At 41.4% G+C, this 21,434-nt stretch overlaps 1 protein-coding gene across 2 annotated transcripts; it reads right to left on the bottom strand.

The window, feature by feature from the left end:
- Positions 1–19,328: 19,328 nt before the first annotated feature.
- On the bottom strand, positions 19,329–21,134 carry LOC149971371 (uncharacterized). Of its 2 annotated transcripts, XM_090222121.1 has the most exons (6): positions 20,396–21,134; positions 20,132–20,308; positions 19,980–20,041; positions 19,811–19,897; positions 19,682–19,723; positions 19,329–19,613 (listed from the first exon to the last, which is right to left on the bottom strand). In XM_090222121.1, the coding sequence occupies exons 1-6, from the start codon at positions 20,562–20,564 to the stop codon at positions 19,386–19,388; spliced, it is 765 nt and encodes a 254-aa protein (XP_090078247.1). In that variant the 5' UTR covers positions 20,565–21,134; the 3' UTR covers positions 19,329–19,385. The 2 variants fall into 2 exon arrangements, with proteins under 2 accessions (XP_090078247.1, XP_090078249.1); XM_090222123.1 differs by having other exon boundaries at positions 19,329–19,723.
- Between the last annotated feature and the right edge of the window lie 300 nt (positions 21,135–21,434).

The following is a 21,434-nucleotide window of genomic DNA, read 5'->3' on the forward strand; positions in this document are numbered from 1 at the left end:
GTGTCAGTGTCCTTTTTGGCTTAGGAGTCTGTTCCCTCACCCTTTTCTCTGGAAGGGGTCTTCTGAGGACAGACAGCTCTGTAGCTCAGAGCTCACAGCATAGAAATGAAACCCTTTAGATACCACGATTCGATCAGAGATGGAGGCTAGGTGGTTCAACTTGAATTCACCCGCTTAGACGCAGCTACTCATCCATAGCTTGGGTAGAAAAGGATTTCTTTGTCCTCAAACTTGCGTTGCGTTCTGGGTTCGTTTACTTTTTTAGACCTCACTGCAGCTGGGGTCACGTAGTCCTCCTATAAATTCTATACTCACGGGTTTTATACCCTTGGGTCAGAAGTGGGCGTAGCCGCCTTTAGGGTAATTCTCTGGGCGTACCAAGTTAATGAGGCAAGGTCCAGATTTTTATCAAATCCAATTTTAGACAACTAACTTAACATTTCATCTTCCCCAAAACATTATCTTTGATTTTGATATTTTCCTTACAACGTACAATGTATAAACATACTAGGAAAACCCTTCACATTACAATGTTTTCGTAATAACGTCATCTATTAACCTTTAATAACAAAACAAAAATGACATACATTTTCATATTCCATCTATCGTCATGCCCACCATTGTGGCTGACGGAAACCATTTGTTCCAAAGTCCCTTTATTTCATGTTTAATGTTCTGAGGCTGGTTCTCCATAGTAACAGGACAAAGGAATTTGTCTGTGGCCTGAGATTTACCAGGGGCGTGAGGGGCCATAAAACCCACCACATCCTCAGACCCCTAGATCTCTCCTCCTCTGTTGGGGTTGAGAGATAATCTGTAGGGTTGTGGTCTCCTGTAACCTGACCTGATCAGGACAGTCATGACATTGACCTGCGAATCCGAGATGTGTTTCACTTGTGGGCGTGGTAGCAAAACAACCTTTATTTGCATGCAATTGAAATATATTAATATGCATTACCATTTCTCCCGACAGTGGAATAACTGCTCTGGCATGCTGCATGAATCAGAGACGTACTTCACCCGCACCCTGCCGAAAGAGCGGTACAGGGTGCCGAACTATCGTCAAAAGTCAGACGAGACGCACTTAATTGTTTCAGACGGCACTCTATCCCCACTCTTCCAAATAGAAAGTTACATATTTTTTTGTGGGGTGCGGTGATAGAGCAGTGTTTGAACTAGGGTTAAGACTGGCCAAGAATTCCTGGAAATGGGGTTACTGTTACTGCTGGTGTTCCTGCTTTTTGCCTTTGGGGCATGTGAGAACTAGATATTTTCAAGGTTATGCAAAACAAACAAAACTATAAGAATGCCATAAGTTAATAAACTGACATAGAATCGCTGACTCAACTTCCCTTGCCGTACTACTCCCTAAAATTCTACTTTCCTCCATCCTTGCCTTGGGGTTGTTTTCTTTCTGCTAGACTCTGCATAGCCACTGACATGCCACAGACAGCCCTGCTTTAAATAAATGCCTGCTGGCAGTGTATCATCGAGACGCTGTGTACAGATAGGCAATCCTTCGCTGCCCAAGAAAACCAAATCCTTCAAGCTTTGTTATCATGGAGCACTGGTGTTGGTGGAGTTCTGATCAGAGATAGTGAAGGAATGATGGAAATAAGTAAGGAGCAGGAGAAGGACCAAAATTGTAATTGCCCACAGCAAAGTAAAACATACAGTACCATTCAAAAGTTTGGGATCACTTTGAAATGTGCTTATTTTTGAAAGAAAAGCACATTTTTGTTGTCCATTAAAGTAACATCAAATTGATCAGAAATACAGTGTAGACATTGTTAATGTTGTAAATTACTATTGTAGCTGGAAACGGCTGATTTTTGATGGAAGATCTGCTTAGGCGTACAGAGGCCCATTATCAGCAACGATCACTCCTGTGTTCCAATGGTATGTTGTGTTAGCTTATCCAAGTTTATAATTTTAAAAGGCTAATTGACCATTAGAAAACCCTTTTGTGTTTATGTTAGCACAGCTGAAAACCGAAGTAATAAAACTGTCCTTCTTTAGACTAGTTGAGTATCTGGAGCATCAGTATTTGTGGGTTCAATTACAGGCTCAAAATGGCCAGAAACAAAGTACTTTCTTCTGAAACTCATCAGTCTATTCTTGTTCTGAGAAACAAAGGCTATTCCATGCGAGAAATTAAGATCTCGTTCAACGCTGTGTACTACTCCCTTCACAGAACAGCACAAACTGTCTCTAACCAGAATAGAAAGAGGAGAGGGAGGCCCCAGTGCACAAATGAGCAAGAGGACACGTACAATAGAGTGTCTAGTTTCCTCAACTGGCAGCTTCATTTAATAGTACCCGCAAAACACCAGTCTCCATGTCAACATGAAGAGGCGACTCTGGGATGCTGGCCTTCTAGGCAGAGTTCCTCTGTCCAGTGTCCATTTGCCCATCTTAATCTTTTATTTTTATTGGCCAGTCTGAGATATGGCTTTTTCTTTGCAATTCTGCCTAGAAGGCCAGAATCCCGGAGTCGCCTCTTCACTGTTGAGGTTGAGACTGGTGTTTTGCAGGTGCTATTTAATGAAGCTGCCAGTTGAGGACTTGTGAGGCGTCGGTTTCTCAAACTAGACACTCTAATGTACTTGTCCTCTTGCTCAGTGAAATAGCCTTCATTTCTCAGAACAAGAATAGACTGACGAGTTTCAGAAGAAAGTTCTTTGTTACTGGCCATTTTGAGCCCGTAATCGATCCCACAAATGCTGATGCTCTAGATACTTAACTAGTCAAAGAAGGCCAGTTTTCAGCTGTGCTAACATAATTGCAAAATGGTTTTCTAAGGATCAATTAGCCTTTTATAATTATAAACTTGGATTAGCTAACACAACGTACCATTTGAACACAGGAGTGATGGTTGCTGATAATGGGCCTCTGTATGCCTATGTACGTAGATATTCCATAAAAGAATTTGCCGTTTCCAGCTACAGTAGTCATTTACAACATTAACAATGTCTAGACTGCATTTCTGATCAATTTGATGTTATTTTAATGGACAACAAATGTGCTTTTCTTTCAAAAACAAGGACATTTATAAGTGACCCCAAACTTCTGAACGGTAGTGTATATATTAAACACCACATTCAGGGATGGACAGCACAAGGGGGTGTGCATCGGAGGTTTCATCTATGTGGGGGGGGCAGGTATTCAAATAAGGCTAGAGGAGTATGGACTGGAAATATTACCCCCACCCACAATAACTGATTTCAGCCAGGAGGCTTTCATGGTCAGATCACGCAGTCAGTAAAAAACACGCCTGGCCCTACTAATAACCAATGACCTATTCCAATTAAAGCAGAATTCTACAAAATGAATGATTTATCACCACAAACAATCAGACTGATGACCCTGCCAATGTCACATGACCTGGCAAGTCTGTGTGGCATTTTCTGTGCGATAAGAGGATAAAAGGGGTCATTTAGGGGACAATGACCCAAATGTTTGTCTCATTATTCAAAACACGCAGGGTCGAATCTAATCTTGAATCCAGATCACCTTCCAAGTGCTGTGTGGCTTAGACCTACGGCATATTTTCAATATCCGTCTCCTTTATTTAATTAAAGCTCTCTTATCATGGCTACACATTATCTTGACAGTATGTAGCTATGGATATGAAACTAATAACGGGGTCCAACATAGCAAGGTGACATGGAAGTTCTCTCTCTTTCAGTTCTGTTCTTTCGGCACAGTTGCATTCCTATGACCTTGACATGGACAAGTGTGTTATTACAATATTAATTGGCAAGTGTAATGCAGCTAACTTAACAAGTGATTGTTTGGGTGCATAACAGATTAGTTGACAGTGAAATAGCACAACTCTAAATGACAGATCCAGTTAATGATCATCATCCACTGCCGAGTATAAAGAGAGTTGAGGCTCTTTGTGGTGACATTTTTGACCCACTGTACTGAGTGTACTGAACATTAGGGACACCTGCTCTTTCCATGAAGTAGACTGACCAGGTGAAATCTATGATCCTTTATTGATCTCACTTGTTAAATCCACTTCAATCAGTGTAGATGAAGGGGAGGAGACGGGATAAAGAAACGATTTTTAAGCCTTGAGACAATTGAGACATGACTTGTGTATGTGTGCCATTCAGAGGGTGAATAGGAAAGACAACATATTTAAGTGCCTTTAAACAGGGTATGGTAGTAGGTGCAAGGCGCACGCACCGGTTTGAGTGTGTCAAGAACTGAAACGCTGCTGGGTTTTTCATGCTAAACAGTTTCCTGTGTGTCTCAAGAGTGGTCATCCACCCAAAGGACATCCAGCCAACTGTGGGACGAGTCAACGTGGGCCAGCATCCCCGTGTAACGCTTTTGACACCTTGTAGAGTCCATGCCCAACGAATTGAGGCTGTTCTGAGGGCAAAAGGGGGTGTAACTCAATATTAGGAAGGTGTTCAGTGTAGATCACATAGTGTCTTTGACCAGAGAGAGGGGAAGTATGACAAACTGATTGGCTTTAAGGATTTATTTTGGAAATTCATGCATTTAAAGGGAAGCTCAGCAATTGTGTTTTCATCATTTTTCTTCCTCATTGGAATCGATTGGTGAGAAAATACTGTACCTCCATATCAGTAACATCAGCCAAGAAAAGTTACATTTTCCTCAACAAGGTGCTCTCCCACATCTCAACAACCCTTCACATTGATTTGTGAAAAACCTTTTAAAAGCTCAGCAGTTCGATTACTGGCTTTTCTCTATCAGTCATCAGTCTGGAGAACGTACTAGACAGAATGTTAAGCAGAGATGTATGCTACCAGCTCGGGCATGAATTACACTAAAAAATCAAAATGAGAGAGCATATTGCTCGTCAAGTGCACCCGTTGGTTGTCATTTCTGATAATGTTGCATGCTTATGGTCCTGCTTGCTGTGTTTTTGCCATTCTGTTCAGTGAATGGGTTTGTTTGGAGCATATGTTTGAGTTGGGGCCACCTGCTTCCTGCCCTTTTCTCAACTGTTGGCTTCATATCAGTATTCTGTCCCCCTGCTCTCAAGAAACCAAAGATAATGTAATGACGTATGTTGCTACAACTGTGGGTGACTGTAACAGTGCGGTGGGATAGATGGCCAACGCTAGATGTAATCAGAGTGTTCTATGTCTAGTTCCTATCTATGGACACGATCTACACTATCTGAGTGTCTGTGAATGTTCCATACTGAACTGTTGGGGGATTCCATGTAGCCTCTGGTTTCCAACTTGGGGTTCCATTTGTTCCTTTTTTCGTATCCATGTCTTCTTCCTGCTGTAATCATGGATACTGCATGTTCACAAACTGTAAGTCTCTCTTATGTTCTTATCATCACCTGCCATCACCTTCCAAGCGGTAACATCCCAGGCCATGTTAACATGTTGTCGTCATTCTCCAGTGGAGAATTTACTTTTTAAGTTCCTAGAAAAATGAATTGAATTTGTATCATTATCGATGAGCTAACTTACCAAGGTTCTGGGGTACACAGTGCATGTGTGTTCCCCGGTTGGCATGTTCAGCATACTCACTGTAGATTAGCAGTATGCTGAAGTAACACACGTGCTACTTTATTGCCGTGCATGGAGCTTTCCAGAAGTGTCTGTGCATTTCAAATGTTAACTGATCGTGATTTGAAAGCCACGAGCTGGGAATGTAGAGTTATATGATATTAGAGGTTTTCATCATTGCTGCAATTTCTATCTGGGCTGCCTCACTTCTCTAAACTTTGTTTTAGACTTTTTTTGAAATGGGAAAGGTCAGGACCACACATTGTGCCCCTCTCTCCTTAATACACCTCTCCTCGCTTATTCTCCTGTCAACGTAGGCAATGGGTATTCAACCTTGAGTTCCTTTTCTAGTCAGTTCTGCAGATAACCCTCCATTCTTACGAATCAGTGGTTATACAGTACCAGTCAAAAGTTTGGACACACCTAATCTTTCAAGGGTTTTTCTTTATTTTTTACTATTTTCTACATTCTAGAATAATAGTGAAGACATCAAAACTATGAAGTAACACATATGGAATCATGTAGTAACCAAAAAACTGGGATAGCATTTCGCTGCATAATGCTGTGGTAGCCATGCTAATTAAGGGCACCTTGAATTCTAAATAAATCACTGACACTGTCACCAGCAATGCACCCACACCATCCCACCTCCTCCTCCATGCTTCACGGTGGGAACCACACATGCGGAGATCATCTGTTCACCTACTTTGCGTCTCACAAAGACACGGGGCTTGGAACCAAAGGACAGATGCTGTCGTACAAGGTTAAAAGCTACATTTTACGAAATATACATGGTTTCCGGATACTCCTGTAAAGCCCAGCTCATTGGCTTTTTAGCTAGCTAGCTAGATTGGTGCTTATTTGACAAAGATACAGTCGTTCAAGTGATGGCCGCTCGCGTCATCAGCATGCCATGAAGGCATCGCTCTCTGACCAAATATGGTGTCCTATAGGAAATACTACACCCCTAATGAAATAGTGAAGTCTTGTTACCTTCTAGGATCTCTGAGGAATAGATAGATACAAATGTGATTTGACTGGTTGAAACAACGTTTAGGGTTAGCGTTTCACAGATTGCTTTCTTTGCAAATTGAACGAGTTGAAATACAAAATCGATCGTGCGTGCTATATGGACCTTTTTAGGACATGAAAAATGATTTTATCTAACAAAACGACACTTCATGTTATCTCTGGGGCCCTTTGGGTGATAAACCCGAGCAAGATTTCAGAATGTAAGTACACATTTCACCTTCAAAGGTGAATTTATCAAACCTATCGCTGTGAAAAAACTGTTTTGTTTTTAGGAGCTCTCCTCAAACAATAGCATGGTATTTTTTTCACAATAATAGCTACTGTAAATTGGACAGTGCCGTTATATTAACAAGAATTTAAGCTTATAAGATTTTTCACTGAAAATGTTTGCCAAGCAAAATCCATACAACTCTATGAAGAAGGACTACTTTTAACAACTTGCACTGACTATTTGACAAAAAACACATTTACTGGAAGAACTGTGCAGATTAAAAGTTTTGTAACAGAGTTGCGGTGAAATGGGACCATGCTCCAAAAACTGTTAAAACTGTTCAAAGATGTCTGCGGAAACAAGGGGGTGTCAGCTATGACATGACACCATGAGTTTGAAAAATTATATTTTGGTTATTGAACTACAGTAAGTGACGTGGATTTACACCCAGTACAGAATTGCTGTAACATAATTTCATCATGGGTCCCTGATCTGTACTACACGGAAATGCATAATTATGAATATCAATGTCATTCTACTCATGTCGATGTATCTAACTTAGGTACACAAAGGTATAAATATGCAACATCCTCCTTCGCATATTTTGGTATTATTCTACACTATTATTTTAATAAGTTCTGCCACCAAATAAGACCAAATTTGGTGGGTCTGGACCGGACCAAATCTGAACAAGTCAATCATAGACGTCTACAGTATGTTTCACAAGTTTGGACATCAAAGTACAGCACTGTAAAGCATTGTAGAGTACAGCACAGTACAGCACAGAACAGTGGAGTTTAGTCAAGTAGAATACAGTTCAACACAGTTCAGTACAGTATGGTTCAGTACGGCACATTATAGTATTCTTAACACCAGTGTGCTCTATTGTGAACAGTACTGAACTCTACTCCAATCTATTCTACTCTACTGTACAGTACAGGACTATGCTGTACTGGACTATACAGTCATACAGTTTTGGCCAAAAGTTTTGAGAATGACACAGATATTAATTTCACAAAGTCTGCTGCCTCAATGTCTTTAGATATTTTTGTCAGATGTTACTATGGAATACTGAAGTATAATTGCAAACATTTCATAAGTGTCAAAGGCTTTTATTGACAATTACATGAAGTTGATGCAAAGAGTCAATATTTGCAGTGTTGACCCTTCTTTTTCAAGACCTCTGCAATCCGGGAGTTGGTCAGAATTTATGGGCTTTTGTTTGTCCACCCGCCTCTTGAGGATTGACCACAAGTTCTCAATGGTATTAAGGTCTGGGGAGTTTCCTGGCCATGGACCCAAAATATCAATGTTTTGTTCCCTGAGCCACTTAGTTATCATTTTGCCTTATGGCAAGGTGCTCCATCATGCTGGAAAAGGCATTGTTCGTCACCAAACTGTTCCTGGATGGTTGGGAGAAGTTGCTCTCGGAGGATGTGTTGGTACCATTCTTTATTCATAACTGTGTTCTTAGGCAAATTGTGAGTGAGCCCACTCCCTTGAATGAGAAGCAACCGCACACATGAATGGTCTCAGGATGCTTTATTGTTGGCATGACACAGGACTGATGGTAGAGCTCACCTTGTCTTCTCCGGACAAGTTTCTTTCCTGATGCCCCAAACAATCAAAGGGGATTCATCAGAGAAAATGACTTTACCCCAGTCCTCAGCATTGCAATCCCTGTACCTTTTGCAGAATATCAGTCTGTCCCTGACGTTTTTCCTGTAGAGAAGTGGCTTCTTTGCTTCATCCTCCAAAAGTCTTCGCCTCACTGTGCGTGCAGATGCACTCACACCTGCCTGCTGCCATTCCTGAGCAAGCTCGGTACTGGTGGTACCCCGATCCCGCAGCTGAATCAACTTTAGGAGACAGTCCTGGCGCTTGCTGGACTTTCTTGGGTGCCCTGAAGCCTTCTTCACAACAAGTTAACCGCCATCCTTGCCTGTGAAGCCCTTTTTGTGCAAAGCAATGATGACGGCATGTGTTTCCTTGCAGGTAACCATGATTGACAGAGGAAGAACAATGATTCCAAGCACCACCCTCCTTTTGAAGCTTCCAGTCTGTTATTCGAACTCAATCAGCATGACAGAGTGATCTCCAGCCTTGTCCTCGTCAACACTCACACCTGTCTTAACGTGAGAATCACACAATTAATTGCAATTTATCTGATCACTCTTTATAACATTCTGGAGTATATGCAAATTGCCATCATACAAACTGAGGCAGCAGACTTTGTGAAAATTAATATTTGTGTCATTCTCAAAACTTTTGGCCATGACTGTACTCTTCTTTACTGTATTGTACTGTTCTCTACTGTACTGTACTGTCCAAACTCGTCCATGAGTGGTACAGCAAAAGCGGCATTTGTGGTACGTACATGGTGGCCGCCATCTTTATGCATGTCCTCCATTTTAGAGAGAGAGAGAAATGGAGAGAGAAAGGCAGGGGTTTCACTATCAAGCCCTGACCATAGAGAGCTGTTTATTCTCTGTTGGTTGGGGTGTGATAGTGACTAGGGTGGGTCATCTAGGTGATTAATGGTTTATATTTGCCTGGTATGGTTCCCAATCAGAGACAGCTGTTTATCCTTGTCTCTGATTGGGGATCATATTTAGGCAGCCATTTCCTCATTGTGCTTTGTGGTATCTTGTCTACAGATAGTTGCCCGTGTGCACACCAGTAGCGCCACGTTTTGTTTATGCTTGTTAGTTTTGTTTGGTGAGTTTCTATTATTTAAAATATCTGGAACTCTACGCACGCTGCGCCTTGGTCCAATCATTATGACGAACGTGACACTCACACTCTTGTTCTGACCACCAGATGACAGAAAGAGAAAGAAAACTGTTAGAAGCTGAATATAACAGTATGCCAGTGGAAGGGACGACAGTAACATGCGACCCATATGTGGTTTGTGACTACTATGATTGCAGAAATTTGGCTACAGATTTTTGGGAAATTCTGTTTCCGATTCTCATAATAAAAATGTATATCAGTCAAAACACTTTCTTAAATAATTTGTAAGTCTATCTTTACTTGGTACCTCTGTGAACTTTCGTTATCCTCCTCATGAGGGAAAGATATTTAAAAATGTCTTAAAGATATGTGGGTCTGTGGTATTACAAGGCACATGGCAATGTTTCTTAAATTTACAGATGGCAGATTTAAAAAAAATAATAGTAATACTTGTCAGGGGTCTTCACTTCAACATCATTGTGTTTTGATGTATTTCTAACACATTTTAAGGCTGTTTATGGTACATGTTTTCTGAGAGCCCTTTTTCATCCTTTTGACAATAAATCAAATGGTTTGCTTATTCTAAATGTTTTTAAAGGATAACAGTTGAAAATATATTTGCCTTAATTTCTCAAAAACTCTTAGCTGTTAATTGAAGCCAAATTTAACATGCTCCTATGAACTTTACATGGTAATGACCTGCACACGGCCCTGGTGGTGCTGTGAAGAATAGATTTGAGTTAGTGCAGGCAATTATGTTTCCTTATGCCTCTCTGCTGTCTCTGTGGAGCCCTCATCTATTTTCCAACGTCAGTAAACTGAAGGACCAAAACAGACATGAGGAAAGAACGATCAAAACACCAATGGGAATAAAGGAGAAATGTCAGGCAATGACTACAAGTTCAAAACCCAAAAAAGCTTCTGCCTGAAGCATCTATCCAGCAAATTGGGGCTATAATCTCTCTTGCCGGCGTGTGTGAATGTAGACAGCATGTCTGGACAAACTAAAAGACGTGTGGTCCCCCCCGTCACACTGCAGGGGCAATGGCAAAAAACAGTCAAGAGCCAAATCCAGATCACAAGAAACAGTGTCATAATGATATCTCCGTAAAGCCTCATAGCATGCAGTAGCCAACCAGGCTACACAGGAGGGCTTGTAGGAGGTGGTGGATGTGGTCAGTGTGCTTCAGGTCCAGTAACTGAGTTCAGAGGCAGATGATCCACACCGGGGGCCAATTCAAATCAAATCAAATTTATTTATATAGCCCTTCGTATATCAGCTGATATCTCAAAGTGCTGTACAGACACCCAGCCTAAAACCCCAAACAGCAAATAACGCAGGTGTGGAAGCACGGCTAGGAAAAACTCTCTAGAAAGGCCAAAACCTAGGAACCAGGCTATGAGGGGTGGCCAGTCTTCTGGCTGTGCCGGGTGGAGATTATAACAGAACATGGCCAAGATGTTCAAATGTTCATAAATTACCAGCATGGTCAAATAATAATAATCACAGTAGTTGTCGAGGGTGCAGCAAGTCAGCACCTCAGGAGTAAATGTCAGTTGGCTTTTCATAGCCGATCATTAAGAGTATCTCTACCACTCCTGCTGTCTCTAGAGAGTTGAAAACAGCAGGTCTTGGACAGGTAGCACATCCGGTGAACAGGTCAGGATTCCATAGCCGCAGGCAGAACAGTTGAAACTGGAGCAGCAGCATGGCCAGGTGGACTGGGGACAGCAAGGAGTCATCATATGAAGGACCTCGGCGTTACTCTGGACCCTGATCTCTCTTTTGAAGAACATATCAAGACTGTTTCAAGGACAGCTTTTTTCCATCTACGTAACATTGCAAAAATCAGAAACTTTTTGTAAAAAAATAATGCAGAAAAATGTATCCATGCTTTTGTCACTTCTAGGTTAGACTACTGCAATGCTCTACTTTCCGGCAACCCGGATAAAGCACTAAATAAACTTCAGTTAGTGCTAAATACGGCTGCTAGAATCCCGACTAGAACCAAAAAATGTGATCGTATTACTCCAGTGCTAGCCTCCCTACACTGGCTTCCTGTCAAGGCAAGGGCTGATTTCAAGGTTTTACTGCTAACCTACAAAGCATTACATGGGCTTGCTCCTACCTCTCTCTGATTTGGTCCTGCCGTACATACCTGCCATACATACCTACACGTACGCTTCTACACCTGCATTGCTTGCTGTTTGGGGTTTTAGGCTGGGTTTCTGTACAGCACTTTGAGGTATCAGCTGATGTACGAAGGGCTATATAAATACATTTGATTTGATTTGATGCCAGGTAGTCCTGAGGCATGGTCCTAGGGCTCAGGTCCTCCGACCATTCCTATTCTCTACTGTTATGCCTTCTGTAAATCAAAACCTTCTGCAGAAATACACTACTAACAACACAGAGAGTAATACATGCATGAGATAGACTAAGTAAATCGCATTACATACAGTAACACAGTTCACTTGTACTGTAGGTGGTTGATGAATTCATGAACATTTGAGAAAGTACACCCAAACCCAATTAAATTGTCCTAATCTTGGATGCATCTGTTCTCTCGGTTCATGGACTTTAACAGACAGACACACTAAAGTGAACCAATGAAGGGCAGGTGGGCGATTGACTCCAGTCACCTACTAACAGGCATAACCAATCAGACAAGGCATCTATGGACAAGCATAACTAATCTTCTGGCAGCGTGTGGAATGGCGCCAGAAAGGATGGCTGCCTTTTTATTGGCTTTTAACCAACTGTGCTATTTTGTTCGTTTTTTCGCATTGTTTGTAACTTATTTTGTACATAATGTTGCTGCTACCGTCTCTTATGACCAAAAAGCTTCCTGCCATACAGGACCTCTATACCAGGCGGTGTCAGAGGAAGGCCCTAAAAATGGTCAAAGACTCCAACCAGCCTAATCATATACTGTTCTTTCTGCTACTGCACAGCAAGCTGTACCGGAGCGCCAAGTCTAGGTCCAAGAGGCTTCTAAACTGCTTCTACCCCCAAGCATTATCTATGCATAGTTCCTTTAATAACTCTACCTATATGCACCTCAATTACCTTGACTAACCGGTGCCCCTGCACATTGACTCTGTACCAGTGCCCCCTGTATATAGCCTCACTACTGTTATTTTACTGCTGCTCTTCAATTATTTGTTACTTTAATTTCATGCTTTTTTTTAAGGTATTTTATTAAAACTGCGTTGTTGGTTAAGGGCTTGTAAGTGAGCATTTCACTGTAAGTATTCGGCGCATGTGACAAATAAGATTTGATTTGATTTGATTCCACTTGACAACCAGAACTAATCACCCCGACTGACCACCTGAATCGATCCATCTCACCCGTGGACAGATATCACTAAGAAATGCTGCCTCAAATATTTTCTTCACGTCTCATGGTGATATCTCGATTGCCACAGAAATGGACTCTTACACTCTTCGACTCACTTCCTCCCCTTGGATATGTACTTCCATTTCCTCTCTCTCTTGAGTAACTAAAACCAAAGCCAAGATATACAATTGCTGCTGAAAATCACATCAAAGGCTAGCAGTCAGAAACACGGAAGCGGAATGACAAATGCATTAGCCGTGCAGAATGTCTGTGTGCTGGTGTGTGTGTTTGTGTAACAGACAATTTAGCCTCTTATGGTTGAAAAATTAAATACATTGAAAAATGTGCTCTTTATTTCTCAGTATACTCACTACATATCACCACAAATCTATAATGGTTATGGTGATGACTCCATGTTTGTATCTAGCAATGGCTTGGGTCAAATGCATTTGAATGCAAGTCAATTCCTACATTTTCGTTTACTTCCTGAGCTGACTGGAATTGTCCATAACATTCATCAAATGTTTTCCCCTTCTTCTCGAAGGTGCATTATGTCATACTTCCACATGCCAATGGCCCTTGATTGTGAAATGTAATTTGGCCACCATATGCAAGTAAACAGGTTGTACAAACTGAACTGCAATAAAATAACATGTGCAGCTTGTAGCTCATGATACCAACTGTTTATCAAGTTGCAGTGGCTCTTTGTTGTTAAATCTGGAGATACCTGTCTGGGTAATCTCAGTGTTAAGCACATGGATTTAGGTCAAAAATATTTATAGATGGATGTGCTCTCTCATACCAATGAGTGGATCAGTCAACATTTGCTCTGCGTATAACGTAGAGTTGAGTGGAGTCTGGAAAAAAAGGATCATCTGCCCTGCTTTAAATCAACCGTGGTCATGGATTGTTAGGTTTTCCTTTGTCATTTGCCTCTTTGGTGTCTGATGAATGATGTCATAGTCTTGACCCACATTCAACAAGCACACTGAGCGAAAAGGAGACAGACGAGAGAGAAACGTTTAGAGATAAAGCCATTGATATTGGTCTGTAAAGTGGAGATGAGAAAGAAATAAGAAGACATTTGTATTGAAGTGTACAATATTTTCCCAGCATAAAAATCCTTCAGTAACCTTGATAACTTGAGGTCCAATGTCATGACAAAAACACTTGATAAAGGACACAATCTTTCGGTAATCCAAAACTTCCTTATTATGTCCTTCCATCCAATGGCGATTTTAGCATGTAAATCTTGGTGTGGCAAGAAAAATAAAAAGGTGAGATGCATGCCAGCAAAGCCACTACACAACACAACACCAAACAATACATTAATTGCACTATAACGGTGACAAACGGTGCCCACAAACGGCCTACATAAAGCTATCCCAACAGCAGTCCCAACATCTTACCACTGCTACACCTGGCTATCAGTGGAGCCTTGTCTGACAGCGAAACAGTTCATTCAGCCTCATTTACTGCCTTTAAAAAAAACATAGCTGATATGGCTGACTTGCTTGAACAAATGTGGTTTCTAATGACAATTGAGATGTACAAACTATGGCATAAGGGAACGATGTGCGGATAAGAGGCAATCCGTAATTTCGATAAAGACATTAATGAGCGAGCTAGGACGGACATAGTCAATATTACTATTTGTTTAGCACTTTTGAAATGTACAGTGACAGAATTCAGAACATGGGCTATTCTTATAGTGCTCTCCCTGTATACCAAGTCAGAACCGTAGGATAAATAAAGGGGGCATATAAGCAGACAATGAAAGCTCTTACAATATTCGATTATTACATTTTTCTAAAACAGGTTATAGGCTACATGTGCACCACCAAGTCAGACAAATAGGCTAAATTAAGGGGGATAGATTGACCAAAGTATTAGGGTGAGGCACTAACATCTTACTACACAACATACATTTAGTATTACTTTCTTAGCCACAGTATACATATCTCCCTGGCATATTACATGATTTATGCAGCAGCATACAATACATTTTTCGACTCACATTGTTGTGCTGTGCTCACTTGAACAGGAAGGTCATCCGTGGTCAAATTTTGTCATCAAAGTCTGGCATTCTCTGGATTTATGGTGCTTTCAAAACAGCTGGGAACTCTGAAAAAAACAAGGTTGAATCATGATGATGTCATTGATCTTCAGGTCGTAGCTCTAGAAAGAGGCTGCATTTACAATTCCGAGTTTGATGACAGTTCAAAACTTATTTTCCCAGTTGGAGCTTGTTTATTCCCAACCTCCCAGTGTCTTGAACTCACTGAAGTCAAGTTTTCCGAGTTAACAGTTGTTTTGAGCGCGGCACAAATCATGCTTCATTGACAGCATGGCCAATGTTGAATGTTTATCATTTTAAACATGGAAAAGAGCCCCTTAATCCCAGATTTATGGCCACATAGTCACTCCACTGAATAGCAGGCTAGTACCTGCTTTGCAATGCTTGCAGTTAGCGTTAGCCAATGTCACTGATTCCTCCCTAACCACTCATTGTTGAATTTGTGATTTCCAACTTGTTGGGTAATGTTTATGTCCAATGGCCGATGAGCACCGATACGTTTTGTCTATAATTTCTCTTCATTATTTATCTTTATATGAAAAGGATTAAAAAGGATTTGCCAGTAGATTGCCGACTTGATTCATGATGATGACTGCTGGCTAAGATTTTAAAAGTAGGATGTTGACATGATCAGTCCAATCAAAGCTACTGTACATATAACGTGTATGATGTCTGTGGCCAAGGACCTTGAGCCTTCTTGGATGGGCACTTCTAATGTAACTCTATGGCAGCACCCAAGGTGCTAGAATTTTCTAGCTCTCCTCTTGGACTTGGCGGTGACGTAGTGTCCACATGAGTGACAGAACACTGAGCCAATCACGGCGCAACACTCTGTATTTTCTGCCGGCTTGCCCCACCACCACAGAAAGCCCTGAGGTAGACTGAAACTACTGCATTTTGGAGCTGCCTTACTCAAGAAACCAAAAAAGAGATCATGTTTGTATGTATGTTTTTAACTCAATGACATTTACACATATTTTTTTTTTTAAATTTTGCAAACTGATATGTGACACGTATTAATGCCAAAATAGCAAGCCCCTGTTTTATTTGTTGCAAGAAATGTGGGGCTCAAGACAGGTGGGGCTCTGCAACTGCTTCCATCTTATAATGTTTTAATGTTGATATTGTAAGCTAAGATAGGTGTACTGGAAAGCCGTGCTTTAAACACTTTCAATTGATTTTCCAATATTCGTTTTGCAATTGTGCATGCATGGTTTCATTAGCCTGGCTGATACGACCCACGTGCCTCACAGTGCAGGGACAGCTGTGACGACACTGGAAAAGAGGCCGTTTGTTAATATAATATTGGCTCAGAAACTGTGCAACGGGTTTGATTGGTTGACTCAAATGTTGTTGTTTTTCTCTGAGGTTGAGACCTCTCATTGTTTGGATTTGAAAATCCAACCGTTGTAATGGAAGGACATACTGTATAATATTGAACATATAATAGTCAAATCATAGTATAAATGCAGGTGAGCTGGTTCTACTCTTTTTGGAATTATTCTGGTATTTTGTGGTGGAGAACTGAGCATGTCTAGCATAACATGTCAATCCTGTTACCCATAGGTAGATAGGCTGGAAGTGTTTTAAGATTATTTCCCCAAAAAATAGTGAAGCATGCATTCAATTCCCCCTGTCACAATGGGATTCATGGCTGATTTAAGATGACAACCTCAACCATGTTACTTTAATGGCACTTTATTGCCACTTTGTATTCATTATTTTTTATTTAACCCCTTGAGATGGGGAAACATGTTTCTTTATGAAATGAACATTCTTTCTCGACCTGGGGCCTGTTGCACAAAACTAGGATAAGGGATTAAGCCAGGATATCTTGGTGATCCTGGCTCAATTGATCCGTAATCCGGTTGCACTAAAGATGGATAGGGGGCAGGAGGATATGTTATGGTATAAATTACCATGGAGATTTATTCTGTGGAGCTAGCCTGCTCCAGACCAGGCTAAATTCCAGGATCTATTTAATCTCATCCCTAATGTCAGTCAGCAGTCACCACAAATGGAAACCAATAGTTATTTCACTGCTCACTATACATTGTTATCACATATAACTAGACCCACTGTTATTTAAACGTTTGTGATCATTAATTTCAATGATTTTGGATAAAAAATGATTTTTAGATGATGTTGCTATCATTAGATAATTTACAGTTTCCCATAGACTATAAGGCTATATATAAAATGCTAGAATATTAGGGCCACAGAGGGGAAAAAAACACAAGTCATAATATTGTAACCAGTTGTTTTAAAGGAGGACAGTTGTTAAAATGACAGATGTGGGGCATTTCGTGAAATTGTACTTCAGTATGGTTTCATAAACAAAGACATGCTGATGTGCCAGAATATTAAGTATCACATTGTCATAAGTATCAAAACTGTAAAAACAATATGTAGCTTTTCTGCAGAAAGAACCAGCCTCATAAATTTATGACTTTATCCTTTTTCTTCAGTGTGGCCCTAGTACTCTGTCATATAAACAAATACACATTCCATATGAATATAAAAACACAATGTGTAACATTATGTTCCTTTATTGAATAAGGACAAAACAAAGCAGGTAAACCATCAGCTCCTTTCAAAACTGAAGTCACAGTGACTCTACAAGATGGAAAGCACAGAATCTAAGCATATTATACAAAATGATACATATACAGACCTTTGAATGTGTATAACACACCCTGCATGTCTGCACACTAAAATAAATGCAGGACAAATCCATACACATCAACTGAACAGACAAATTAATGGATGCAGTAGCCTCCCTGCAGCCTTGTATTACACACAGTATACCGCACAAACATCATAAGAGGCCAAATTCGTCAAAAAACGAACCCAAAAAAACCCAAATTCCTCTGCCACCGCAGGACATATTTAACCAAAATTGAAAGCACACATACTAACTAAAATAATTCAACACATATTGGTCCCTCAGCAGCCGACCACTGTCGTCATCAGGGAAGATTGCCGGATTGTCCCAGTCCATGGCTGGTGGCACTCTGGGGGCCCTCTCCTTCCTCAGGCAGGCCACATTGTGGAGGACAGCACAAGCCACAGTAATATCACATGCCCTAACAGGGCTGACCCTTAATTTGTGAAGGCAGTGAAAGCGTGCCTTCAGGAGGCCAAAGGTCATTTCAACTCTGGCCCTGGTCCTGGCATGGGCATGGTTGTAGGCCTGCTGTGCTTCCTGGGGGTCTGTGAAAGGTGTCAGGAGAAAAGGCTGGCAGCCATACCCCCTGTCTCCCAGCAACACACCAGAGAATTCACCTGTCAACACAAAATCTCATCATTACTACCTCATAAACACAGTGATATTCTTGACACAGCCATGATGGTTATAAATAGGGGTTGTGTGGCTTACCTTGTGATAGGCACTGATAGATTTCAGAGGCCCGAAAGATTCTGGAGTCATGGACTGAGCCAGGCCATTTTGCCACAACATTGCTGATCACACAGTCAGCATTGCAGACCATCTGAAATCATAAGATGAGGAATATTACACCAATCAATGCACATCACTGGCAATGCAGAGTGTTCGTCAATGGACAATATCAAAAAGTTATGTTCACCTGAACATTAATGCTGTGAAAGGATTTCCTATTCACAAAATCGGCCTCATGGGCACCTGAGGGGGCTTTTATCCTTATGTGTGTGCAGTCCACTGCACCAATGACATTGGGGAAACCTGTCACACAAAGTAATGAGTATCCTACTATGTGTTAACAGTTGTCCTGTAATTTGTAGATCCTCTTACCTGCAATCCTATAGAACTCCTCTTTGATGTCACAGAGTCTTCTGTGGCCAGGGAAGGAGATGAAGACATCTGCTAATGCTTTGATAGCCAGACACACACTCCTTATTGTGCGGCAAATTGTGGCCTTGTTCAGCTGTTCTGCATCCCCCACTGAGTACAGGAAGGCTCCACTAGCAAAAAAGCGCAAGGCCACACAAACCATTTGCTCCACACTCAGTGCATGGCTCCGTGCAGTGCGGTGCTTAATCCTGGGACCCAGTAGTCTGCATAGATACCTGATGCCATCTGCAGAAAACCTGTATCTTTCATATAGATGGTCATCAGGGAAGGCCAGTGGGTCCAACCGGTCCCTGAAGACCCTTTCTCACCTGAAGGCTCTCCTCAGCACAAGTGCTTCTTCATCCACCACATCTCGCACGAATGGGCATGCCATTGTCAGAGCAGAAAGGAACACACAATTTTGGGCCTTCATATAGGCTAGTGGCCACACCTGGTGCTGGGGGGGGTGGGCAAAAGAGGGCGATGCCTTATAACGATGACTTGGTTGTACTGATTGCTGGGAAAATAAAAAAAACCTTAGAAAGATGCCACCGTCCTGTGTGCTCACAATAAGAGCTCATATGTCATGGCTCACTTGACTTTACGAGAATATACCTAATTTTTATTTTGAGCTGTGTCATCTTCTTGGAGCTGGGGGAGGAAAGAAAAATAATGATTAATACATTTGTGTTACAGTTAGCATACAGTGTACATTGAAGGCATATCTCACCTCCCTCTCAAGTTTTTTTATTTCAAGGTCCAGTTTCCTAATTGTCCTCTTTTTTATTTCGAACTCCAGTGCAAGATTTTCCATCTTTTTCTTCTTGTACTGAATGTCTATGTCTGCCAGTTCTATTTGGCACCGGAGGTGGTTGCCATACAACTTTCTGATAGCTTGTGAGCTCTGTGAACACAATACAATTAGCGCAGCTGGAATTTGGCAGGATGTGGTGTCCTTTTATTAATACGCACTATGTTGCCAGGCTGGTTTTCCCACTGTATAGCATCTGGGTCCTGTAAAAGAAATTAGATTTTTTGATTTTGATGAGGACTCCTCACCATTGTAGAGTAAATAGTACTTTCACAGTCTTAACATGATACCTCATGCCTTCTGGAATCCAGAGAGATGGTCTCCTCCTCATCATCGTCTCCATCATGTGCTGTTGCTGCTGCACTGGGGCCTTCACCCTATCACATTTAATCGGATTCATATTGAAGCTAGTAGACAAGACATGCCAGGCCTACAGTATGCCTTTGATGGAGTACTCACTGGATCAGCATCGTCTGGTGCTTGTGCTGGTGGCTCTAACAGGAACACAGTGCTGCCAGACACTGCAAGGCAATAGGTAAACCAAAGTCAGACAGTCCAAATTGATTCACTATGAATGTGGTTGTATCCCATGTAGAGATGGAAGGACATACCTTGAATGAAGCGGGTGGCATCTTGGGAGGAACCTATGCTCGTCTCTTTCCCCCCAGGGATCCCCTCTAAGACGGGCCTGCCTTTATTTAGCTCCAAGGCCATGTCCTCTGCTGGGGTAAGGTCAGCCTTTGGTGACCCACCACCCGTGCCTTGTCTGTGGGTATTCTTTTTCACTGCTAAAACAGTACAGACAATGTGTGAGCAGGCACCTTCTGGGTACAATATATGCTTGTGCTTTGTTAAATATTAGTCAGGGACCATACCATTCTGCAGAATGTTCTTGTATTTGATTTTGACCTGCTGCCATGTCCGTTTTGGCCCGTTCATGTTTAATCTACACACACACACACACACACTTAATGGAGTCACACTGCAAAAAATTACTTGGTATTTTTGTCTTGTTTTCAGTAAAAATATCAAAAATTTTATCATAGCTTTATACAGTGTGATGGAGTTACTTTACACAATTTCACTCATATCTGCAGTGCATTTCAATAAAAAAAATTAACCGTTTCATAATTACAGTACAACTGCATTTTTGGAGATGTGAATTAAATATTTGAATTGTAATTGTGATGTTTCAGCGGAGCGGTGAGTGTGTAATTGTGCACTACTTACGCATTCAGGCGGTCTGCAATACTTTGCCACGCTTTTTCTCTTTGCTTTATCACTGTGGCGGTGTTGCCTTTCTTCTTAATTATATCTTTTACCTCCTCGTATGCCTCCATGAGGATTTGTGCTTCCGACGGGGAAAAGTACGCGGCTCTAGTTGCCATGGTAAATCAGTTAATCTGTGATCTGTGGCGGGGTCTATTTGAGTGAGCCGTGAGCGCGCACCTATCCAGGATTGGTTTCACCTGGCTTAATGAATCCGTGTCTGCTCATCCTGGCTTGGTCTTTGTGCAACCAATTAAGCCTGGACGCACATGTTTTGGCTTCATTGAGCTCAGCTGAGTCATTTATCCCGGATGTCTTAATTCTACTTTTGTGCAACAGGCCCCAAGTTACACTACCCAAAATGTGCTCTATTTGTGAAACGATCTAGCTCTAAGTGGGTACAGTAGCCTTGAATTGCAGGAGAGTTTATGGCAAAAGTCAACTAATATTGTAGTCGTTGAATGATAACGGCTTCTTGAACCACACAAGCAAGCTAGCACAACAATGACAAACACTGACAAAGGAGAGAGAGCGCAAACATTGAGTGGAATACTCTTACCTTCTCACTCAGAGCATATCATTTTGAGTGTACATTTTCTGTTTCATTAGGGAGACCTGAAGGGACTGAAAAAAAATATACATATT

The sequence above is a fragment of the Oncorhynchus mykiss genome, chromosome 26 (genome assembly GCF_057628025.1).
Source record: "Oncorhynchus mykiss isolate SJ-2025 chromosome 26, ASM5762802v1, whole genome shotgun sequence".
Lineage (NCBI taxonomy): Eukaryota > Metazoa > Chordata > Actinopteri > Salmoniformes > Salmonidae > Oncorhynchus > Oncorhynchus mykiss.